At 35.5% G+C, this 27,393-nt stretch overlaps 1 protein-coding gene across 1 annotated transcript in view; it reads right to left on the reverse strand.

The window, feature by feature from the left end:
- LOC118201049 (sperm transmembrane protein 9-like) overlaps nucleotides 1–26,978 on the reverse strand; it is an 84,640-nt gene extending 57,662 nt beyond the window's left edge. The window contains exons 1-2 of the mRNA XM_085811275.1: nucleotides 26,799–26,978; nucleotides 10,942–11,022 (exon numbers count right to left, since the gene is read on the reverse strand). Of these exons, the coding sequence (XP_085667401.1) occupies nucleotides 10,942–11,022; nucleotides 26,799–26,862 (145 nt within the window). The 5' untranslated portion in view covers nucleotides 26,863–26,978. The remainder of the gene's footprint in view (nucleotides 1–10,941; nucleotides 11,023–26,798) is intronic.
- Between the last annotated feature and the right edge of the window lie 415 nt (nucleotides 26,979–27,393).

Raw genomic sequence — 27,393 nt, forward strand, 5'->3', positions numbered from 1 at the left:
TCAATAATTTAATAAAATCAGATCAGTTCGTCTTTGTACCAACTTAATATGTTCTATAAAATTTAATTTGTTATCAATCATAACGCCAAGCTATTTCATATTATCTACAAATTTGATTCTTTTGCCTTGATATTTCAAATTTGGTGGTCTAGTCTTTTTACCTCCTCTAGGAAAAAAATGCACATGTTTTTTCAATATTAAATTGTAATTTTTCTTTCTTTAGCCAATCACTTAGTATTAGAGCAGTTTCATCAAAAACTTTTCCCATTTTTTTAAGAGAATCTTGTCTCATAATAATCATAATATCATCAGCATATGCAATTAATTCCACATTTTGAGAAAACTTCTGCTTCAGCTAGTTATCCACAATAATGTTCCAGAGCAGGGGAGCACTGCAGGAGCCCTGAAGGCATCCGTTATATATTCCTTACTAAGTCTTTACTCTTATTCTTAAAACAATTAAAAACAATTTTTCGATTACTAAAATAACTTTTAAATAAATAAAACAAATTTCTAGGTATTTTTAAATCAATTAAAGTGCAACAAGGAAGACCAAGCAACAGAACCAAATGCAGCCGAAATGTCTAGAGAAATCAATGCTACGTGTTGTTCACCCCTAAAACGTCTGACATATCCAACAACCCGGTAAAGTGCATCCTCCGTACCTCTTCCAAAGGTAAATCCATATTGAAACTCACTAAGTGAACATTTATTAACCATAAAGTGCAAAATTCTATTAGTTACCAATTTGTCTAGCATCTTACCCAAAATATTAAAAAGTGTAATGGGTCTTTGCTTTCCATTAGGCTTAGGGATCAAAATAATTCGACCAATTTTACAACAATCTGGAAAAAGAGCAAACTTAAGACAGGCATTATATAGGGTAACAAAAAATACGGGTAATAAAAGAATAATCTTTTAATCAAAACAGAATGTATGCGATCCAGACCTGCAGCAGCCATATTCCTCAAACCCAATATAATACTCTTTTAACTTCATCATATGTGAATGGTGAGTCATTTTCACTACATTTCAAAACATCATCTTCTAAAATATGTATATCTTCTGGTTCACCCAAATCAAGTACCTCTTTAACATACACACTATTAATATCTTGCTTCTTACCCATACCATCAGGTCTCTTCACCTTCAGATTTAAATTTCGCCTTCCAAATGCCGTCTTATAAAAACTATCATAATAAACAACGCTTCTTAATAATTCTCTTTACATACTCTCTTGGTCTTCCTAATCAAACGTTTATAAATAGCCAATTCTCTTTTGTACTTTATCTTACGTAAAATTCTAGTATTATCATCCAATCCAATCGCCTGTAAGCTTCTTCTATATGCAAGGATACGTCTTTTAAACTTTTTTCCGATTCGGGCGTTCACCATGAGATTACATTTCGAGTCTTCCTCTGTATCAGCAGATCGCAATCTATTCTCGCCTCTGAAGCAACATTCGAAAATCGTTTACTACACCAATCAATTGTTTACTGTCATTTACAACACTAATTCTCTCACCAAGCCTCATCATATCGACTTTAATTTTCTTATACACAGCCTGTTGACTTTTAGAATATTTCTCGATACCAAGGCCCCTCTTCCATACTGAAAACAAGAATCTGTCATTTCGAAGACTATATAGCGATGATCGCTCAGTGAATCAACAGTATTGATTTCAAGTTTGCATTTGTTACTATCCAGGCTGCTGGATCCTATAGCCAAATCTGTCCAGCCTTGTCCAACAGGAGAATTAACGGTTGCAATATAATTAAAGTCATTAAACAAAATTAAATTATTAGATACAATAAAATCAAACACCAGCGTTTCTCTTGCATCGATCAGTTTCGCCCCCCAACTAAAATGCTTTGAATTAAAATCCCCCAAATTATAAACCTTTTATATATAAATAAACCCTTTTCCAATTTATGAAGATTCACAGCAATGTCATCTGCAGGAGAAAAGTATGCTGATATGAAACTCAATTCCTAGTCTCCCATTAATATAGTAATAGCTGTTATTTCATTCATTTCATAATCCACTATAAAATCTATTTCCTCTTTTAAAACAAGAATTGCAGTTCGTTCTCCAACTTCAGCTGCAATTCTCCATCCATTTTCAATAAATGCCAATTTTCCATTAACCCAATAGTTCTTCTGCAGTAAGATCAGATCAGGACTAACACCAATAACATTTTGGAGAACAGAGAGCTGGGTAGCAGCTAAGGCGCAGTGGTTTAGGTTGATACTTAAAATAATCATACAAATAAATTTATACAGTAAAATCATGTGAAAATAGAACAAATACACATAAAAACACAGTTGCTAAAATCTAATCATATAAAATACTAGAAGCAATGCGTACATACATGCTAAAATTCATAAAAATTAAATCATAGTGGTCATTCTTTAAAATTAAAGTCCATGTGACCTCTAATAAATTCAATTTCTCTCTTTAAAGAGGGGTAGTTCTTATCAAATGCACTGTCATCATGTTTCAACTCTATACCATATTTATGATTAGAACACACACAGTTTACACATTTTCTACCTTTGTCTTTATTTTAATAAACAGTCGCAAGATGATTTCCAGCACATTCAGCATAATGGACTTGATCTTTACAAAATCTCTTAGAATGACCGTATGCCAAGCATTGTGTACACTGTCTTGGTCTCAAAAATAATCTCGCAGAGAAAGCAAGCCATCCAATTGCCAGACGTTGCTCTTCCAGCATTTCCCTTTGACAAACAGAATCAACAGAAAAAAACAGAATGGAGTGTCCTACCCAGTCCTTTCGTAGGAATATCAAACAAATGTCTAGCACATTCGGCCTTACATGCACAGTTACGTTTCAAGACATCTACAAGCTCTTCCATTTCTAAAGCTATCCCCCACACCATAAACAATAATTTTCGGTTTAATACACCATAAACAATAATTTTCGGTTTAATAAATCTAAGCCTCCTTGATTTAATATACTTCCTCAAATTTTCTTTTTCTTTAATGGCACTTTCAAGCCTAACTAATTCATCTTTACTACCTAGTTTCAACAAAAATTCTCCATTTTCACTTCTAATGGACCTTTTAATCCTAACCTTGATATCGTGGCTTGATCATGCTGCTAAGTTCATCGAATATATCAACACCATCAGAGGTAGGCTTTATCATTATCTCATCATGACTTCTTTTCGAGTTGGACATCTTATTTTCACTTAGGCAATCCATTCGTTCCAGTAGGGAGACCTTAAGATCAGAAATTTCGTGTTTAATGCCATTTGTTCATAATGTTCATTTCTATTACCGGGTATAATATCAGCTTCTGCCATAAGGCAATCTGTTTTAGAGCAAGCTGAAAATTTTATCTAATCCCTCAATTAACTGCAGCAAATCCGGCAATGTACTGGCAATTTTCTTTTGGATTTTAATCTTTCCCACAATCTTAAGTGATTCTCTAGCCAAAGTAACAATATCATTGGCTTCATTCATAGCTAAATCAAAACCATTATCTTCGCCAGTGACTGTACTATCAGGTGTAAACATCCTTCCAATATACTCCTACAATCAAAAGTATTACTACTTGTATGAATGTACTCAAGATCACTCTCAAAATTTCAATATACTAATAAAAAATCTAAAATTTCATATTTACAACTAAAATTCATAAAACCAATTTAAAATTCATTATGTACAATAACATATTTTGCATTTAAAATCATATTAATTCGAAACATCTTTTATAGTACCCGTATCAGGGTCAATGTTCCTTCTTACCTTCTTCGGGAACATGCAAGGACCTGACTCGGAACAGAGAGCTTACTAAAGCTATGTTCACTAATTGTGGGAAGTAGACAGGATACACAGGAAGGGTATACAAAACCCTTTATTTTTCTCTATATACAATAACTTCCGTACTTCGGAATACACAGACCCGCTACTCGGGGTCTAACGTAAAAATATAAAAAATAGAACTAAACTCTAATTTAACTTTAAAATGATAAACATGGAAGATTGGCCTTATATTAACAGGAAGCGTATGTAGTACAGAGAACTGTGAACACTACAATACGTTTAAAATTTATCAAGAGGATTAAAACCTCTGGCCTGGAAGGCAACCAGCAACTGCGTAACTTCTAAGGTAAGCGGCCTGCTTCGACTCACTGCTTCCTCTCTCTCGCTTGGCAAAAAGCCACAACTTAAATACTTGGCGTTCGCCAGACAAACTTTGCATAAAAACCTTAACGCTTATAATTCTGGCCGGAAGTAGAAAATAAGAAGTGATAGTAAAGATTTAAAATAAAATAAACGTTAGTAAAACTTAAGATCCTTACAGCCGGTTTTCATAAAAACACACAAAATTACATCACCGCATTTAACAAAAACACACAATAATGCCAATAATTATATTTTGATAATAAAATCTTATTAAAAACACTTCAGAATAATAAGTTAAAATCTAAGTTCTAGCACAAAAATTGAATAACCTGTCCAATGGGCAAGAAACCACCACAGTGATTTACTACAGTTAGGCACTCATTGATTCAAATGTAAACATTAATCCAGTGTTTCCCAACCTTTTTTGTGCTATGCCCCACCTAATCCTCTCTAAAATGTTTAAGCTCCCCTAGCATATACATAATTTTTAATACTTAAAAATTGAAATATTCACGAAATAAACTTGAATGATAACTTTTAGGAAGAAATGACTACGACATTTTGTGAGCAAACACAGTAAGTGAACTTTCAAAACATGGAGAACTGAAATTCAAGGAAAAACTCATTTTAGTGAAAGTTTTTTTGTTTTAAGTATTAGTAATTTTTATTATTTAAATTTAGCGAGTTCCTTGCGCTTGAAAGAAATTTTATGTCAGTTTCCAATTTAGATAACTTGACTCTCAAGTTTCCCGGTTTCATTATATCCAACCGATTTCTTTTTTTTCTTTTTTTTAGCAGCAAATCATTTATAGCACTAAATCCGCATTCAGCAAAATATGAAGATAGAAACGGTAACAATAGTTCTCTTTTGCCAATTTTGTTGCATTTGGATATCTGATTCTGGTTTCCTCACAAAGCTATGTCATCGCTCCTTTTATATTAAATTAAGTTTTGATTGACTCATCATTCTGCATTTCTGCGAGTTCTTCTTTTTACTGCATATTTGAAATATCAGCCAAATCCACTAACATTGGCTGCATCATCCAAGTTTGAAAATCAAATTGTTTTAAGTTAAATCTTTTAAATCAGTCGATAAAATTTTCAGTTGATCGACAATAACAAGTATAGCGGTATCAATAACAAGTATAGCGGTATCAATAACAAGTATAACGGTATCAATAACAAGTAGAGCGGTATCAATAACAAGTAGAGCGGTATCAATAACAAGTAGAGCGGTATCAATAACAAGTAGAGCGGTATCAATAACAAGTATAACGGTATCAATAACAAGTATAACGGTATCAATAACAAGTAGAGCGGTAGTCACGTCACATTTTTGGAGCCAATGAGACTTTTCAAACTTTTTGTGGTAAATAGTAAATGCCTGACATAATTCAACAAAGATAATGAAACCAAATATCTTCCTTTTGCATCATAAGTTTTATTTGCTCCTCGAAGTTGTTTATTTAATATATTTAATTTTTCAAAGATATCCGCTAAATAACTCACAATTGCCTTGTTATCATCTGTTAAAGGATTTTTCATTTCAGGTTTGTCGCTTAAAAAATAACTAAGAGTATCAAATAGTTCCATAAATCTTTCCAAGCAGTTCCCTTTCGACAGCCTTTTTACGTCAGTGTGAAGTACAAGTCTCATATAGTCTTCATTTTGTTCTTCATAAAATAACTTGAAAAGATGTTCACATTTGGCCCTAGCTTAATAGCATTGATACACTTTATAACTGAATTTAGTACTTCATTTAGAGCAGGCGAATTGTTTTTAGCTACCAGGTTTTCTCTGTGAATAACACAATGCACAAGAAGCATTTCTGGTTCTCATCTTTTATCAATTTTAAGCAACCCTTTTTCTTATTCCGTGCATTATTTTATTTTTCAACCATCATATTAGGAGCACCATCTGCAGTACAAGATGTATTATATTTTTATTCGTATATTTTTTATATCTAAGTAACTTAGCTTACTATAAATATCTTTGGAGGTAGTGGTGCTTTGTAATGATTTACAGAACATTTCTTCGGCAAAATTCCCTTTATTAATATATCTTACATAAGTTACAAGTAAGGCCTCACTGTCTCTCAAAGTTGGTTCATCCATTTGGACCGAAAGGTTTCTTTTTTTCAGCTTTTCAACAAGTTGTATTTCAATATCCTTACTCATTTAATCTTTTTTTTTTTTTTTTTTTTTTTTTTTTTCCAAACAGTATTGTTATTTAGTGGCATAGCTTTAATGTCTTTGTCTAGAACAGTTTTAAATGCTGATATTGATGGCTTGATTAAATTCTTCCCTATAGTACGGCTTTTCCCAGATTAAGCGATCAGTAATGAAATTTGATAAATAGCCTTAAGAGCACGATTAACAGTTGCATTATGAGCAGTAAATAGACACTTTAATATTACTTTATTTTCAAAAATTTCCTTAAAGTGTGAAAATAATTCGAATCTGAATTAATATCAGCATTATCTTTCGCCTTCAAATGTGCCTCAAGACGACCTAGTTTCATTGATTTGTTGGTCAGGCATTATTGGCATAAAAAGACAAAAGTTGACCGTTTATGGACCGGGTATGAAACCAAATTTTAAATATGCCTCCGAATACCGACGAACGTTTTTTCTTGCTTACACCCCTCATTTCACTAAGGGCTGAAATAAATAAATATACTGGTGTGCAAAAATTAAGGACGAAGTCGAAAAATTAGCATATCAGCTGAACGAAGAGGCAGAGCGGACAGAAAGACCAATCAGGAGATTAAGTAAGGTGATGTACGGTAGCACATGCGCAGATATGCAGGTAGACGTAATGGGGGAGTGTCTGAGTATTATAAAACATGTTGTCGGTGTAAGATCAGTATTTCTGGCAAAGAGATTGCACGCTGTATAGCAGTTAAAATCACACCGAGTTGCTGCCTCAGTGAGAAATGGCGAATAATCAATCTGTTAGACGACATCTGGATGCTTTTACCCGAGGTCGAATCATTGGGAAGTTGGAGGAAGGCCGCAATGTGACAAGTGTGGCTGCAGAGTTCGGAATTGCTCACATCATCGTTTCACGACTTTGGAGACAATTTCAAACTACACGAACAGCTATCCGGGGGTTTAGTAGTGGTCGTCTACGAGGAACCACACCCGCAGATGACCGGTATATTGCCTTACAGGCCAGAAGAAACAGGCGGCAGACAGCGGGAGAAATCGCTAGACACACGAATCAGGCGACTGGACGACCGATATCGCGTTTTACCGTCGCCAGAAGACTGCACGGTGGTGGCCTGTTTGCACGACGCCTTGTACGGTGTGTAACTCTAACGCCTGCCCATCGGAGAAGGCGTTCTCTGTGGTGCCGGGAACACCGGAATTGGAGAGAGAATGAATGGGGACGAGTACTCTTTACAGATGAGAGCAGATTCAGTCTGAGTAGCGATTCTCATCGCATACTTATCTGGAGAGAGCGGGGAAGCCGCAATCATCCCTCGAACATCATTGAAAGGGACAGGTATGGAGGTGGCGGTGTTCTCGTTTGAGGAGGCATCATGCTTGGTAGTCGTACAGATCTTCACATCTTCGACGCAAGTTCAGTCAACGGGACCCGTTATTGTAACGAGATTCTTCTTCCATATGTGCGTCTTTTTAGAGGCGCTATGGGTCCGCAGTTCCTTTTCATGGACGACAATGCACCATGTCATCGCACAGTAGCTGCCGAACAGCTCTTAGAGAGTGAGGATATTGAACGTATGGATTGGCCGGCACGATCTCCGGATCTCAGTCCCATCGAGCATGTATGGGATTTTCTAGGCAGACGCTTGGCAGCTCGTACTTTACCGCCAGTAACGATTCCGGAGCTTCGATTGGCGCTGCAAGACGAATGGGCAGCAATGCCTCAACAACTCATTGACACCCTCATTCTCAGCATAGGCAGACGCTGTGAAACCTGCCTAGCAGTCAGGGGAGATCATATCCCCTATTAAAGAGCGGATGTTTCTTGCTGGACTCCCATCACAGGGATGTTTCGGCCTTCAGTCGCATTGCGCTCCATGCTACTTTTTCAATAAAGCTTCTTTTTATAAAGCTTCTTTCTCTTTTAGTAAGTGTTGCTTACATTACTCATGTCCTTACGTATTGGGGATCTTACGGTATTAAATGTGTTGATTTGGAAAGCTTTTGTACAAAGTTATATTGAAAAAAACCGTCTGGTCCTTAATTTTTGCACACCAGTGTAAATATAAAATCAATATAAACAAAGCTGAAAGCAGCTGCTTTTGCCATTCAAGGAAAGAATAATATACCAGTTGCCATTCCTACAGTAAAAAATAAAATTAATTTGTTGGCTGAAATGTACGCGAAACGTTTGGAAAGCATAATGTGAATGACAGACATGGATATTTAAATGCCTTTAAAAGCATTTAAGTGTCTGTGTCTACAGCGAGAATTCTTTATAAAATATTTAAAATGCAACGCAATTTAAAAACTTTTTTACGTATACATAACTTACATTTTTCTTTATTTTGGGGAATAAAAAATGAGATTTTGAAAAATTTTGACTTCATGAAACATATTTAGAACATTCTTTGTCCCGTTTGAACGTCCATTGTCTCCATAAACTCCATTTTCGAATTGCCCCCCTTAACAGTCGCATTGTCCCCTTGTGGGGCGTGGGTCCTACGTTGGGAAACACGGGCATTAATCCGTCTGGTTAGGCTTAAGTGCCTGCAGTAATAAAAATGGTCCTAATACATTAGATGTACCGTGAAAATGCACAATAAGGATTAAATTCAAAACCGGATAAAGAATTAACTTAAATACTTATACTTTAGAGCATAAATACAGTGAATAAATAGTAAATCCCAAGCACAACGGTCTCCGATCTTCAACAAATCGCGTCCATGTTGGCTTCTCTCACTTGAAGATTTAAGATGATCACCAATCCTTAAATTTGGTGTGTAAAATCAAACTAATCACTGAACTAAGTATACGAACGAAGAAATAACACGAATCAATCGCACTCTTGCACTTTCACAAACCAATCACCGCAAAAATAAGCAAAATAATGCAGCTGACCGAAAGGCACACAGTAATGGTGCAAGCATGCGCAGAGCCTATTATTACTGTATTTACATAAAAGCTAAAGCATATTACTGCGCAAGAAATGGAAATATCTACATTCACTATTAAACGAAAGATTTTTGTTATTTTCCTACTTCACACTAATGGTTATATTTCAGCCTAATGCCTAAACCTGGGTAAAATGATACGTGCTTATATCATATTAACTATCTTAAACTGAAAACCTTTTGTACAGCCATTATTTATGTTTCTTAAACTTCTTATTTCTTTTCTATTCTGAAACGAACCGAATTTCTTTCTTTTAACCCTGTAATTTATTACTTCGTGATTATTATCCATAACGTTTCTGGAATAAAAAGCAGAGCATTAAATTTTACGAATATTTTACATGAGCAATTTTTTTAAAATATGACATGAATTAATATTTAACGAGGGTTTACCGCGATTTGTTTTATATTGGCCCAAAATATATTTGCTGTATTCCTTGCAATTTAAGAAGCGATAGATTTGAGACCTTTATTTCAACACATTCACAGTCTTTTATTCTAAACAAATGAATCACTAAAAGATTTATTTAGCAAACGCTTTTTGAAATGGATTTGTTTATTAAAAATAGTAGCATATCTTAGTAATTTCTAACTGCTTGTGTGTAATTAATAGGTCAGTAAAACTTGAAATCCTACCCTAAGGTTTTATTGTGGAAAATAATACATCTTAATGGCTAATAAATATCATAATGAAATAACATGGGGGTCCCGAAGCTATCTTAACCTTTTCATAGCGAAGTCGTTCGGACTTTATTCGTCGGATTCGACTAGGCAAGGGGGCAGAAAATCCATTCCACAAGAATTTCGTACATACGGACGATTCACGTGTTTTAGATGAACAGATTTTGGTCTCTATCGAAGCAAAAGAGTTAAAAGGAAATTTTAAATGTTCTAATCAAATGAGAGGTATTTTGAAATCTGACAGTGAAATTAAAGTCTCTGAAAAAAGAAAATTGGTAATCTAGAAGATCTTCAAAATCAGATGAAAAAGTCAAAGGATATATGTCAGAAATTTTTAAATGTTAACAGCAACAAAAGTGCAGTGCAAAAATAAAAGGCGTTGTAACGCAACAGTTTTAATGCTTATGCAATGTAAGTGTGAGAAATTAATATGTATGGAAGTACACAAATTCTTAACGAAAATTGTGCAAATATGGGCTTGAAAATTTCAAAATAATCCCTAAACATACCAATATTTGAAACAGTACATTTTAAACCTATAATTGTTCATGTTCTTTTAATTCAAGTTTATTATTATACAATACTTATTGGTTATCACATTTGACAAACTTCTTTTGTAACAGGAAGTTCCCGTTTGCAATTTAACCGGTACAATAATAAGAAGTACGTTTATAAGGCTATTTAAAATTTAATTGGAAAACCTTTTTGTTTCGGTATTATTACTAGCTATTTATTTATGTTCACATAATTTATGGCTTTTGGTACACAGCGCAGATGAACTCGTCTGCCGATATATTAAAAACTGCAAGAGATAAGCATAAGCGTAGACATTATTTACTTTTAATGAAACCAGATAAGTTCATTTGTCAAGAGGCTAGATATGGGCATAATTTAATGTGACAACCAATTAATTTATATTGGCAATCTGCAATTACAATGAGAAATATTTGGACAAAATTTGAATATATAGAGAACTTTCCTTACCGCTTTCAATAAAATGTTTAAAACAGTTGAAGTTTAAAACCCCTCCAGGCGGGATAACGACACCCCGACTCATCTGAAACCCTGTAAATAGAGATGGTCAAAGAATGAGATGGTTGAAAAAGATATACAAATTAAAAACCGACGAAACAATAAAAATCTTTAATAATAATTTTCTTTTAAAATAGAGAAATCTGGTCGATATAGTGATGAGAGATGCTGGTTGCTGTATCGGCTGGCCGGGTCTGAATCCCGAAGAAAATTTTGTGACCAGTTTTGATAGAGAATACACCAGTGGATTCTTCATCAAAACTGGGACGGAGCTTCGTCACAGTTTTGAGGCGCCAAATGCACGTGGCAGCGAAAGATTCAATAATGCCATTCGTGGCCCGATGTAATTAGTAGACTTGTTCTAATGTTACTTTCAGACAAGACAGATACGCCACTGGCTTGTTTACGGTTGTGGAGAAACGTCCTTTCGAATACTGAGTTATTCACAGAAAGATATACAATAGTAAAACAATAATATGATTACTATCCATAATCCAAAATGCATTATTCGCAATATATAAAAAGTAGCTACAGTATATTTTTTGCATTGGCTATAATGAATGCACCCGTCTTAGAAAGTTCTAAGCATTTCTATGTTATCTCTAAAAATAGAATAATCTTGAAAAAAGTCTTCTCACCGGTTACTCCCCTGAACTTATGGATACGTAGTCTATTCGTACAAAGTGATGTTTTAGACAAATTGCCTACCCTTTCTCATCTGCAGAGAATTGTTCTCTTCCCCACTATTCTTCTAATATCAGAACAGGTGCCAGATAGGGGGTAAGTTTACTCATCTGTATCTGCTGTTTCATTACTTATTTCATTAACCTCTAACTCCAAGCTCTGTTTTCAAACTACTAATTATATATTGATATCTTTATATTACTCATGTAATTATTTTATTATTATTACTATTATTACTGTATTTACTTTATACTTCATTTTTTAGGAATTTTTAAATTCCAGACTGTCAAAGAGAATTTCAATTTATGGCTCTTAACCCCTTCGTGACAGTATGTTGCTGAATTGAAAACTCTCTGCACACGGGTGTGTCATAAATGCTTCAGTCCCAAATGTCACTAGCAGCGGGATGTTGCACTGGTTTGCACTGGTGCATTGATCTTCCAGACGGGTGTTTCATATATGTACGAGGGGTGATCCAAAAAAAAGTTTACAAGGCAAATGAAAAAGTATTTATTAATAATAGAAACAAGATACAAATGGAAATCAAGAGACACATCTGGCCTTCACTTTTCCACACAGACGCCAAACCTGTTTAGGCATTTGTCAGAACGTTCGACCAACTTGTTTATCCCGTCTTGTTAGTAATCAGGGCCCTGCTCATCGAGCCATTTCTCGGCAGCTGTTTTCACTACATCGTATGAGGTAAACCGTGTTCCGGATGAGTACCGCTTCAACGCCGGAAAAATGATATAGTTACTTGGAGCCAAATCGGGGCTGTATGGGGGTTATTCCAGACCTCCCACTTGAACCTTTGCAGCAATTCCTGAGTCTGGCGAGCTGTATGGGGCCTGACATTGTCATGCAGAAGAATGACGCCTTTGCTCAGTAATCCAGGCTGTTTGCGTCGGATGGCTTTACGCAATTTCGTTAAGGTGGCACAATAACGATCGGCCTTAATGGCATGGCCACGTTTCAAATACTCGATTAGGATAACACCAGTCGTATCCCAGAAAACGGTTGCCATCACTTTACTGGCAGAGGGTGCCAGTAAAGTGATGGCCTTACTGGTTACCTTAAACTTCTTCCTCGTCGGTGATCTAGCGTGTTTCCACTCCATCGTGCCTCTTTTGGATGTGGGGATGAAGTGATGAAGTCATGTTTCATCACCGGTAACGATGCGATCAATGAAGTGTTGGCCGTCTAAATGGTATCGCTGAAGAAATGTGAGGCTGCACGTCATTCGAGTGGCCTTATGCTCCGCGGACAACGCACGTGGAACCCAGCGGGCACAAACTTTGGGAATATCGCAACTCATCGGTTACGATACGCTCAACGTTACCATAACTCAGGTCCAACTCTGAGGCAATCTCACGCACGGTTACTCGTCGATCCCTTTGGATGATTTCTTCAACACGTGCCATGTTGATATCCGTCCTTGAAGAACTTGGACGGCCGCTCACTTCCATATTGTGGTTTTCCACATGTTCCTTGCCCGCTTGATAAGAACGACACCATTTCGCTACCTGTTATCTACTCATTGCTTTGTCCCCGTATACATCAAAAATTTGTCTGTAAATTTCGGATGCGGCCACATTCTTGGCCCATAAGAATCGAATTACGGCTCGCACCTCTATGCGAGACCATTTTCTAGACGTCCTGCCATTACTGTCGCTTTTAAGTGTCTGCGTACTGACTCTACTTACTCGTAGAAACGCTGTAGGACAACAAGCGCCATCTGTTAACCAACCTGGGTGGAAATATTCGCTCCACAATTATTACGTTTCAAATGCTTCTGCTTGTAAACTTTTTTTTGGATCAACCTACGTACTTTCAAACATACACGTTCTTTTAGAACTATTTAAATCATTAGATGGCGTTCCGTGCGTCCACTACACTTAGCTTATTTGAACATATACATTGTTGGACTTCTGTCCGTGAAGTACTTTCTAATTCTGGTGATTCGTTTAGGTATACGAGCAGATGACGTACAAAACCCAGCTGACGTGCAGCTTGAGGCTTCGCATGATATAAACGTTGAATATTTTCCTATGCTACAAATTTGTTTTTTCCCACCGTGTGAATATTGGAGTGAAGCTGTGGTTTTAGGAACTCGGATTTGTATTCAGTTTGTATCTTCTGTAGATAGCAAACGTAAGTTACAGGTTAAAAGAATTAAACTAATAGTGCGATGTCTAAGAGGAAGAATTTTTCAACGGAAGAAGAGTATATTCGAATTGTAATTGTTATGCTATAATACTTAATCATGTATTTTATTATTTTTTACATATGTTTAGATATAGATTTAAGTAAGTTTTTTACATTTCATCAAGATGAGTCAAATATTTTATTTTGCATTGAGATTTTAATTCAAATTTTTTCAGAACCTCTTGATATTCTTTATTTATGATTATATTACTGTTAGATACCATTACAGAAAAAATCAAAACAATTGATTAAAAAAATAGTTTTAGTGATTTTATAATATTTTTAAGTTAGGCCTAGAAACGCGAAATACTCCGCCTTGCGAGATCGTACCTACTGCAACAACGGCGATTTGCTCTAAGCGGCATGCCGTCGAGTAAGAGAATTAAGTACTGATGCATTTACAATACACCCGTCTTGAAAGGGAAGGCCCGAAAAAATCAAATTTGGAATATATTAAGTGTTGAAATGTAATAAAGTTTACATCAATATGTTTAATTATAGTTGCAGATTTCTTGTTTAAATACGTCTTCGCATATGCTTTGTTCAGTTATACTTGATTTTGTGTATATGTTACGAATTTTGTACAATAGGTAGAAAATTTTAGTGAAATTATAGGTGAAACTGTATTTTTACTGTGTAATGTAATGTAACATGAAAATCTAGAGCGCGACAATGTTTAGCTGGAACAAAAAAAAAAAAAAAAAAAAAAAAGAGGAAAGGAGCAAATTGACTTAACATTGAGTAAACGGCTGTCTCGCTAATTTGGCGATAAATCATCAGAAGTCGACAAAGTTGGCGCCCATTCGGCGACAATTCTAGCTCCGCAATACCTATTGTAATTGAATAAATGTAATTAATCACTATATTAGCTGTGACCTTAAATCGAAACTTTATATGCCTTCCAGTAATTTCGAGACGCAGAAACTACTAGAAATCTCTCGGCTGCTGGGAAAATACTCTAAAGCGTAACTACTGTCTGTTCTCTATGATACTGTGAAGAACTGTACGACTATTTTTGTGGAAAGTTCCAGAACTGTTAAGTGTTTCCTTTGTTAAATAAATTTTAGCAACCTGTCATCGGACCTGTCTGCATTCAATCTATTACGAACCTTTACGAACGCAACAATATATGTTATAAACATGAAACGCTTATTTTTGCGATACCTACTTAATCAATCTTAACAATTTTAATATATATATATATATATACTTATTCACACATTATGTACAATTTTAGGCTATCAGCAATACTTAAGAAGCATCTACTCCTTATTATGGTTAAAGAAGTGTAACTATTTTCATAAACGAAATTTCCAGACGCATAAAATAATGCCTTCTTTTATGCAGTCATTCTCATCTGTTCTGTTTTTCAATGTCAGAGTCGATTAATGCATTTTCATATTTCTATATTGAAATCTTTTAGATACTCACTGTACGAAAAATGAACCGTTTGATTAACGCTCTGTCAAGTTTTTTTAATAATTTATGAGTTTTATATGAACATTGCACATTCTATTGCTTTCTTTCAAAGGTAAGGTAAAAAAAAAATCATGGAACTATGTTCATTAGCGGATGTATTCCTTTTGTAGTAAAAAAAGGTGGTGTTGGTGTATTTAATTAGGGCAAAGCACACTAGGGCTATCTGCCTAAGGGGCGGTATGCCTTCGTGGAGGACTTTCTAAGGGAAATTGGCTCGTATACACGTTACACATGGGGAAAACCACGAAAACGCCAATGCAGTGAGCGCGTTCGCGGGATTCGAATTTCGGACCGAACTACCAGTGTTCAGCGACTTTACCGCTCGGCCGCTGGTGGGCCAGTAAAGAAATAGGGTCAATAGGTCAATAGGGTTCCACTCCATTTGCACGGGATCCTTTGCTATTACCTAGATCATAGTTGATTTTAACATGTCGTTTTCCAATATATTAGTCTTCTCTGTAAATATTAAGGATAGCGTTTTTTCATCGTTAAAATGAGTTCAGTTGATAAATAGAAGGCATTTCATAGTAGTGCTAAGAAATTGCTAAGTAATATCTTTCCATTTTTGTGACATGGAAACTGAGAATGGAGAACTTAGCATTCCCATCTCAGAGCTCTCGAAAAGAGCCAATAGTACATTTTAACTCAAAAATAAAAAAGTGGAATAATTATCAGTTGCAGTATAATTTTTAAAAAATCTGGAAGCTTTTAGATTTTACATTACGTTTAAAGGGGCGTTTTCTAACGTTTTGTATGCTACCTTTATTTATTAAATATCATGTTCTTTGCACTTAAACCATAAAATTCAATTCAACAGCAATATCTCATGAGTATATCTTTAGAATTTCCGATACACAGTCTCACGCGCTAGAGATAAAAATGCTTTTTTTTTCCGCACAGTATTGACATTGCTCGCTTTGAAATCGTTGAGTTTGTTAGCGAAAAATTCGTTAAAGTGCTACAAATATGTAATTGATAATAAAACAAATTTCAAATTCCAAATTCGGACCTCCAGATGCCCATATTCAGTGGAAGAATCCCGACGAGAGCATTTCGGATTTTTCCCGTCTGCTGCATCGATAAACCTAATTACTTTACAAGTGGCGCCCGAACTAACTGGACTATAATTCATCACTATCAGGATTTGGCGATTGCATCCCCTCCTTCCCAGTCACTTTTTAAAAAAGAACAGTATATAAGGTGTTTTCTCCCTCCTTGCAATTTGATTTCGTGATGTAAATGCATAGCACGTCTGACTAGCAGTCGGGAGGTCCGGTGTTCTAAACACAGTTTTCATGTTACCTGTTAAAAAAACTATGATTCTACAAGTTTATCCAAATCAAAAATGAACCGCGTGAAACTCGGTAATTTCTGCTCATGGAAAAAAAGTTTGATTCGAAGAAAATGCCGAGTAAGGCCGACCATAAGAACATTGAAAAAACATTACTGAATTATTTGGTATTAAAAAAAAACACAGTTTGTCAATGTGTAAACAAATGTTTAGTGCAAAGGCTAGTGAAATTACCAGACCGTTTGGAAAGACTACAGCCTGTTCTACTCAAAAAGCTGTATGAAAAGGTTTAACGTGCGGAGTTTTACAGAAAACATTGTTTGCTGGATATTTCTGCCATTCATGAGTAAATCTTTTGAACTGATGCGTACAATTAGAGCATTCTCATTCGCATTCTTTCCTCAGCTTTAAGTCCCATAGTTCTGTGGTATAATAATCTGTTAAATGTCTTTTAAGTTAAAAAACATGCACCTGTTTCTTGCAATCATAACAGGAAAGTCGTGGGGACAACTGTCAAGTTTCCGATTCGAGGCAAATATTTCGTCCTGGAAATGGCTGTTTAACTGTTTCTGAGACCATATTCCTAGTACATATTTAATTAGATACTTTTATGTTTACCATTTACTTAAATGGTCACACAGTATCAACAATAAAATGCTGTGAACTAAAATTCTCTGCGTCCAAAATCACCCATTGTTCTTCTCCTTTTCATTTTCCAGAGACGGGAATAAACCGCAAGGAAAATTTGTAGCTTTCCATATTCTAAATGTCTGTGTCTTTTTATTCTCCCTTGCAAACAAAATTAGTTTGTTTCGACTGATAGATCAAGAAACCATTTAAGGCATATTATACGAAACGTTCATTTTGCCTAACTGATTAACTCTGTGCGGCCTCTGTCTGTTAAAACGCCTCAGAGGCACTTGATTGTTTCAAATTCGTTAAAACTCTTCAAGAATCTTATACTAAAATTCTGAAAATACCTTCAATGGTGCCTGTAGCAAAATGTGTTCGTTAGTTTTCAAGAGCAAAATGAAAAGACAGTAGAAACTAATGGAATCGCTTATGTAATAGAAGAATTTATCGATTTTGACAGACAAATCAGACTCGGAAGTTATTAATAATGACATGAGCGAGCTCTTTAACTTGCATAGCAAAAAGCTGACAGATGATGAGCTTATGGAAATGTATGAGCAAATCGGTAACGAAGAATCCGACAACTCATGTCCAAACCCACCAGAAAAGCATATTACAGTTACAAGCTTGATTTTAGGTTCCGAGTCAAAAGGAGAAATTTTATAAATTTTGGAAAACATGGACGGAAAATCGTTCTAGCTGGAAGGCAAAGAATAGCGAATTTATTACCTTGAAGAATAAAAAAAGTCATTAGCCGTTTAGCTGTCAGACAAGTTTGTTAAATTTTAGGAAGCCACCGACATCGAGATAATTTCATTCTATGTAGCACCTTTATTTTAATATTATTTTGTACTCATATGTATGAAAACTATGTTCTTTATGACATAGTTTCTTTTATCTAAATTTATCCAAGTTTTTTTAGGCCTTGGTGATATTTAACAAAAATTCGCATGTATTTATGGGCAAAGTTAAATTCCGACATACGCCAATGCAACTTAACATGCTGTCGCTGGTACCAATTAACTTAATCATTGTATTTCGCAGAATTGTAACTTCGCAGTAATTAACTTCGCAGAATCGTTGTACTGCGCCAAATTACTCGCGAATAGATGAATTATCTTTTTATTTGGATAAATAAGAAAACACATTTAAGAAATTATTTTAAAACAAAATGTGCGTTCTGATGACAAAATGTAACTTTCTTCTAGAAGCATTTTCACTGTATTCCGCGAATGAAGATAAGCATCAGGGAATGTCATATCGAGTTCTATCATTTGTAATTAAACTGTACAGCATATTTTTAATTTTAATAACATGCAACAAAAATCTTTTGAAACGGTATTACTGAATACTTCTGTAAGCCTCACAGTCTCGAGGTATAAATTGATTATATGTCTGTAACTAGGATATTGTATGAACTGTGCGATTGCTCGAACGTGGATAAATCTGGACACGATTTTAAGTTTAATTAAAAATGCCCTATTTTACTGAAAGCAATATAAAAGGATATCTAACGGTAGGAATTAATCAATTTACGTTTAGCACATGTATTGAAGAGTTAAAGCTCAGCGTGTTTAAAGACGTTGAGCTTTCAGTATGATGTATTAAGACTGATGTGGACACCACATGGGTTCCGCGTGTAGCGAATGGTTTATCCAACAGATGGCAGTATCTGCCAAGCTCCTTTGGTAATTGTCAATGCGCATGCGCAAGCGGAGTGAAAAAAGAAGTAGGTTATTAGGAGAATGAGCTTTCGTTAATAATGTTGCTGCGCGTTTTCGCTGTGTAAATAAACGTATATTTTTATATCATAGATGTTCTTTACTCTCTAATGCGAAGCACTAGGTTAGTGCACGAATCTCTTCTGATTCAGAAACCATTTTCAAACCGTGGATCACCACAACAAAAGTGGCGTCCGTCTAACAGGACGCATTAGTTAGGTAAAGGACACTTTTGATGGTTTAACAGCAGAAATGGAAGCCTTGAAAGTAAGAAGAATACCACTGCGTGCAGCCTTCACGAAAGCATATAATAGCCTACATGGACATTTGAATGAGTCAGAATTGAACAGTGATGTTCTATTATCGTCCCTGGAAATTCTGGAAGATAAAGGAATTCGACTACAACAGTTGGATGAAGAAATATTGGATCTCCTATCAAAATCGAAAGAAGTCTCGCAAGAAGAATATACTAAAGAATTTGAGTCATGTGAGACTTACAAGGAGAAATTAATAGCAGCCAGGATGAAAGTGAAGCAAATCACTGTGAAACTAGAGAAAAATTTGCTGACTCATGCATCGGTAAATGAAACCAGAACTGTTGATTCAAGAACAACGGCAACGAATTTGAAGCTTCCGAAAATAAATTTGATTGAATTTACAGGTGATCCACGACAATGGTTGAATTTCTGGAATACCTTTAGTAAGAAACACGAAGATCCAGTGCTAGATGATCATTTGAAATTCGTATATCTGATCCAGGCTACTGCTGCCAAATCGAAAGCACGGGAAATTGTGCAGAGTTTCCCGACAACTAAGGAAAATTATCCGAAAGTCATCGAACATTTAAAGAATCGTTTTGGACGTGAAGATATTCTTATACAAGTGTACGTTCGGGATTTATTGAATCTTGTGTTGATAAATAATAATGCAACCAAAAAGGACTTTGCGCTATCATCGTTGTACGACAGTTTAGAAACAAAACTGCGTGCTCTGGAATCTCTCGGTGTGACTGAAGATAAATACGCTAGTGTTATTTTTCCGTTAGTTGAATCTTGCCTGCCCCCTGACATCTTACGCGTGTGGGAGAGGGAACGGGAGAGCTCGTCACAACAAGGTAAGAGCGATCTTGAATCTATTCTTCTGTTTTTGAAAAATGAAATGATATTTGAAGAGAGAATTAAATTAGCGCGTTTTTCTTTTGATAAAAGTAGAAAATCTAAAAGTTACATTAATGATGAGTCTAATATTCCTACTTGTAATGATTTGTATACAGGAGACAAATTTAAAGAAAATGCTCCTATTAAGAAAGTTGAGGAATCGTGTTTATTTTGTGATAAGCCACATTTAACAGAAAAATGTTTTAAAGCTAGTACGCTTACATATCAGGATAAAAATGATTTAATATTTAAGAAGGGTTTATGTCTATTATGCTTGAAGAAAAACCATATTTCTCGTAACTGTAAGTCCAAGGTTAAGTGTTTAATTTGCCGGAAAAGGCATTTGGCAGTAATGTGTCAACAAGTTCCTTCTCAATTGAAAGAGACTAAACAAGTAGAGCCTGTGGCGAAAAATGAGGTCAATGTTTTGGCTAGCAGATCCGCGAGCTCCGATGTGTTACTACAAACATTAATCGTAAGGGTAAAAAATGGCAACAGGGAAAGGATAGTCAGAGGGATTATAGATACGGATTGCGAGAGAAGTTATTTAACGAAAGATATTACAGATTCTTTGAAATGTAACAGTGTTGGTGAAGTGAAATTAGTTCATAAATTATTCGGAGGTGTAGAAACAAAAGAAAAATTGCATTCTAAATATATAGTTAGTTTGAGTAGCCTTGATAATAAATATGTATGTAGTGTGCATTGTTTAAGTGAATCTGTTATCTGTTCTGATGTTAAGAAAATACCTAAAGGTCCTTGGTTGAAAGAACTTCGTAAATTAAATATTCAAGTGTCAGATGTAGAGGGTAATGCTCCCGAAAACGAAAGTGACATTAAATTGTTGATAGGTTCTGATATTGCTGGAAAATTATTCACCGGAAATATTAAATGTTTACAAAATGGTCCGGTCGCGATGGAAACAAGTTTGGGATGGATTTTAATGGGTAAAATTCCAGCGAAAGAATCTTCGGGTATAAATGATTCTCTTGCATGTGTTTCTTTATTGCTAAACGAAAGATCAGCAGAAAACTTGTGGAAGTTAGACGTTATTGGTATAAATGACCCAGTTGAGTCTAAAAAGAAAGCTGAAATTCATGAGGAGACCATGCAATATTTTGAGGAAAATTTGAATTTGGATTCAGACGGGAGATATGAAACTGCATTACCTTGGGTACTGGACCCCTCTCGCTTGTCTAATAATAAAACGTTGGCAGAAAAACGCCTGACTAATACGCGAAGGAAATTATTAGATTCGAATCAAATTAAAGTTTATCAGGAAGTATTTGATACTTGGTTGAAGGAACGAATTATTGAAGAGGTAAATGAAGGCGAAGTAGATAGAGAGCACTATTTGCCTCATAGGCCGGTTTTTAAAGAATCTAGCCAAACTACGCGAGTAAGGCCAGTTTTTGATGCTTCGGCACACGCCAAAGGAGAACTTTCCTTAAATGATTGTCTTGAGAAAGGTCCCAACCTAATAGAAATAATTCCAACATTGTTGAATCGTTTTCGGAAATATCCTCTTGCAGTAATTTCAGACATTGAGAAAGCCTTCTTGCAGATTGGTATAAGAGAGAAGGATAGAGATTATTTGCGTTTCTTTTGGAAAGGTGCAGAAGAAGAGAATACTAAAATTTACAGACATAGTCGCATGGTTTTTGGGCTTAACTGTAATCCATTTTTGTTAGCCGCTACGTTGAACTATCATTTAAATCGTGCCCCAGATCAGTTTGCAGTCACAGCCAACATTTTGAAGGAGTCCTTCTATGTTGATAATTGCCTGACTAGTTTTAAGAATGTTGAAGAATTGAATAGATTTGTACTAGAATCGAGAATGTTATTGTCATTGGGAAAGTTTAATCTTATAGGATGGCAGTCGAATTGTGAAACCGAAATAATTCCCAACTCTAAATTAGATACATTCGTTTGCGTTTTAGGGTTAAACTGGGATTTGAAGGATGATACTCTTTCCTGTAAAATTGAGTCACTAAAGAAAGAGGAGATTGTCGCGAGTAAACGAACACTCCTTTCTTGCGCGCATAAGTTATTTGACCCAGTAGGCTTCCTTTCTCCCGTTACCCTGTTCCCAAAGGTGATATTGCAAGAGTGTTGGAAATTACGATTAAATTGGGATCAAAAATTGCCAGAACATTTAGAAAAGAAGTCCATGCAATGGGTAAAGGAAATGAAACTGCTGTCTGATGTCAAAATTCCTAGATGGCTTAATATTGACAGATTGGTTAACGGAGATGTAAGTCTTCATGTTTTCAGCGATGCCAGCACACATGCCTATGCTACCTGTATTTTCTTAAAAGTGAAGACCGAAAATAAGATTTATTTAAATTTTGTGCAAGCACGCACTAGTGTGTGTATGTGTGTATTGAGAATACGGCAAAGCACACTAGGGCTATCTGCCTAAGAGGAGGGATGCCTTCGTGGAGGACTTTCTAAGGGGAACTGGCTCGTATACACGTTACACATGGGGAAAACCACGAAAACGCCCATGCAGCCAGCCCGTTCGCGGGATTCGAACCTCGGACCGAACTACCAGTGTTCAACGATTTTACCGCTCGGCCGCTAAGCACGCACTAGAGTTAAGCCTTTAAAGAGTATATCCATTCCTCGTTTGGAATTATTATTCTGCTTAATCGGAGCACGCTTGGGACGTATGGTCTTTTCAGATTTGAACATGCCAAATTTAAGAACATTCTTCTGGACTGACTCAACAACCGCTTTGTGCTGGATCCAGCGAGACGTACGGTGGGGAACTTTCGTTTGGAATTGTGTCCAAGAAATCAGAACACTTACAAAACTAGAAGATTGGCATTACATCCCTTCGGAGCTGAATGCCGCCGATCTCCCTTCTAGAGGCTGTTCAGTTAAACAGTTTTTGCTGTCGAAATGGTAGGAGGGCCCATCATGGCTGTTAGAACCAGAATCGTCATGGTCAAGAGGCACCGATTTGCCGGACGAAGAGATCATAAATTCAGAAAGGCGTAAATCAGTATTGACAACTCTTAACAAAGATTCTAAACCTGACAATTGGTATTACAGGTACTTTTCATCCATAAAGAAAATTGTACGCATGTTAGGTTGGATTCTTAGGTTTTACTTTAAATTACGAAGAATTACAAACGAAACCTCCAAAATTTTGTCAGTTTCGTAAATTGAAAGAGCTGAGATAACTCTTATGTTATTGGTTCAAAGAGAATCATTTAAGAGTGTGAACAATGATAAAATTAAAGACCACAGACCTATAGTTGATCGTGATGGTTTGATCAGAGCTAAAACAAATATTTCTTATCGCGACGATACTGATGACTTTAAGTTTCCTGTCATTTTGCCATCTGATCATGCAGTAGTAAACTTACTAATAATGAATGCACATAATGAGCTGCTGCATGCTGGTACTTCTATGGTGATGTCTCATTTGCGGGAAAAGTATTGGATCCTCAAAACTCGTAAGACAGTACGAAACTGCATTAGAAAATGTGTTAAATGTCAAAGATTTAAATCCAAAAGTTGTGATGTAACTCCAGGAATTTTGCCGAAAGATAGAGTACGTGATGCAAATGTTTTTGAGATAGTGGGTGTCGATCTGGCAGGACCCCTCTACCTTAAAGATGGTCGAAAAGCTTATATTGGTCTTTACACATGTGCGGTCTATAGGGCCATTCATCTGGAGTCAGTAATATCCTTGACAACTGAAGCTTTTTTCCAGTCATTGAGACGTTTCATTTCTCGTCGAGGAAGACCATCTATAATATACTCAGACAATGGCAGTAATTTTAAAGGAGCGGAGAGCCTTCTGCATACAATTGATTGGGAGAGTCTGCGATCAAAGGCCGCTGAGCAAAGAATTCAGTGGAAATTTATTCCTCCTTCCGCACCTTGGTCGGGCGGTTGGTGGGAACGTTTAGTTCAAATGGTGAAACAGATTCTGAGAAAAGTTCTAGGTCGTGCTGCCCTGGATTACGAGGAGTTGCTTACAGTACTATGCGACTGTGAGAGAGTAATCAATACTAAGCCACTTACCTACGTGTCGGAAGACGTTGAAGATTCATCCCCATTAACTCCAGAAATGTTCCTGCGGGAGATTTCCAAATCAGGAGTACCTGATATCGATACAGAGGATAAGGAAAAACTGAGTAAACGAGCTAAGTATCTACAAAAGGTGAGAGAACACCTTCGAGCAAGATTCCGTGTGGAATATCTAGGACAGTTACGTCAGCAGTCCATTAAAAACTCTATAGCTAAACCTCTCCAGGTTGGTGAAATTGTTCTACTTGAAGATAACAACAAGAAACGTGCTTTTTGGAACCTGGCGCGTGTCATAAAGCTGCTACCTGGTCGTGATGGACAAATAAGACTTGCTGTCATAAAAACAGCGACTTTTGAGTTTCTGAGACCAGTGCAAAGACTGTACAGACTTGAGCTGGATAACCCAGTCCAAAAGGATATGACTGAAAATATTCCTATGACTACCAGCAGTGGTAGAACTGTGAAACCAGTGATACGTCTGTGAAATGTTTTGTACTTGTTTGAATACTTTGTAATAATTTGATTTATTTTTATTTTTCTAGGTTTAGTATTATCTGTTAATATGTCTAGAAAATTATGGAATGCTGCATCTCCAGGTAAATTTGTATTTCAATTTAATTAGAACATCTTGGTAGGCATAATTTTATACTTCAATATTGTATACTGTACTATTATGCATATATTATACTTAACAGATGTGTGAATTTACCTCCCAGTAAATTCAGGTGGGAGGAATATGTAGCGAATAGTTTATCCAACAGATGGCAGTATCTGCCAAGCTCCTTTGGTAATTGTCAATGCGCATGCGCAAGCGGAGTGGAAAAAAGAAGTAGGTTATTAGGAGAATGAGCTTTCGTTAATAATGTTGCTGCGCGTTTTCACTGTGTAAATAAAAGTATATTTTTATATCATAGATGTTCTTTACTCTCTAATGCGAAGCACTAGGTTAGTGCACGAATCTCTTCTGATTCAGAAACCATTTTCAAACCGTGGATCACCACACCGTGTATGGCCTATTAAATTATACATCTTTCTTGCTGCATTTCATTTAAACTTATTTCCTCGAAGTTCATTATAGATATATTTCTCATTCAATTCATTCTATTCTCACTTTTCGGCAAAGCAAGAATAAATAAAAGCTCAAAAAATCTTCAATCAAAATTGTAAAATACAGAAAACATAAAGCACCAAATATAGTTAAAACTGTTTAAAAAAAGAATTTTACAGTTAAAATTGGAGTTTCTAGTCTTACTCTTCCACGCAGATTAACTAAAGGCATAAAAATCTTAACCGTAACATAAAACGCACATAATTCAATCACTTTTAAAGCAAAACATGCACAATTTACTGGCATATAAGAATAAAAAACCAAGCTCAACGAGCCGGGTAATAGAGTGGAAATATATGATTATAATGATTGGTGAAGCCGATTGCAACGAAAAAGGGAGGTGGACAACTAGATACTACATGTTATAGCTGTAACATATACAAAATTTCAACGGCTATTAGGTCTTGAGTTATGCAAGATACATACATATATACCTATGTACATACATAGGTATATACGTACAGACATAAAAAAAAAATCTCTTCTGAATCCATTTTAAATCCAATTCACAATCCTTTTTGAAAAAACTGTCTTTTTTGTCCGTACGTACAGATGTCAGGCGGAAACATCGTTCAAATGGTTTTAAGAGCGGTTGAAATATGATACCCGAAATTTTTCGTGATTACAATACTTCCTTTACTTTTGTACAAGAACGTCGTAAAGAATAGAAGAGAAACGTCTTTAAAGAATGGCTTAGAACGTCTTTAAAAAATGCCTAAACATTATAAAAGCTCGTAGAACTATATATTCTCAGTTAATTCTTAAATTATAAAAGAGAACTATGAAAGTTGAAGATGGTCACAGTTTTAGAAACTCTACTTTTTTATATCATTTTATTATTTTCCGTAGGAACTTTATTAAAAATGATAAGCATTTGAAATACTTTTACATATATTGATACAAGTTTGAACCGTGCATTCACAGTCAACAAACTCCAAATTTGTTCATAGATTATTGCTGGAGCCCTTTAAGAAAAACTAGACATTGTCTGCGAGGCAAAATCTGCGTGTGAAAAAATTACAATTTAAATTTATTGAGATTCTCCTGGTAATGTAGTTATTTTAAACTCGCAAATATTATTCAGCAGCTAAGAGAATTTAATAATCATAATTTATATGCGAAAACAAACATCTCTTAGAATGTTTTTAATGAGTGATGTTTTAGAACATTTTATGTAATAACATAAGGTTTTCTTTGGTTTACTTTCCAAATCAGAATTATTAACTCATTGTTACAGTAAAATGGAAAATTCTCTTTTTCTTTTGTACTCATAATAATCTGCCACGCAAGGATTTCTGCCTGAGCAAGGAAATTTGGTTTCTTCTTCAGTCGGCAAACCATTATTTTTTAACACTTCAATTATCAGCTTCATTAAGTAAGTTGAATTTCTCCAAATATTACTTCAAAATAATTTTATATAAGTGTACAAGATGATATGAGAAAAATTTGAATTTTAAAATAACTCTGTAGTATTTATACGTACTTACCATGAACATTTGCCAAAGATCCCGAGGTAATCAGAACTGTTACAAACAATAATATCTTCTTCATTCTTTCAGTAGACCTTAGTTTCTTATTAAATTAGAAAATTTCTAAATAAAAACCAGTTTTACATTCATAAATCCATAACTGATACTTTCTATCGGTGCTTTCTTTAAGAGAATGTAACTTGGCTTAAGACTAGCGAAAGGAAACTGCTGTTTATAATTAGCGGGCAGCGGAAATAATTAAGAGATAAGAACGGTGGCAAGAAATGTCACGTAAGTACTATAAATAACGATGCATTCCCAGAATTCTACTTCACTGCGAGAAACAACTGCTGCAGATTATGAATAATATTTTGCTGTTAGGTAAAATTTAAGATGAAACATGCTTTTTATATACAGCTTGATTGAGTAATTTATTGTTTTCATTGTTAATTTTCGTCATTTGCGAATATTAAAAGGTTATGTTTTACGCACACTTTCTTTCCATCTTATGCACAGGAACTTAGCTGCTCTATCTTCATTACTTCAGTATTTTGCCCACCTTTCGTACTTGCATGCGTGCATCCCAAAGTTGAGCTGTTTCTATTTATCTGAT

This window comes from Stegodyphus dumicola, chromosome 1 (assembly GCF_044657685.1).
Source record: "Stegodyphus dumicola isolate Sdum_Otavi_A_Nest chromosome 1, ASM4465768v1".
NCBI classification, from domain to species: domain Eukaryota; kingdom Metazoa; phylum Arthropoda; class Arachnida; order Araneae; family Eresidae; genus Stegodyphus; species Stegodyphus dumicola.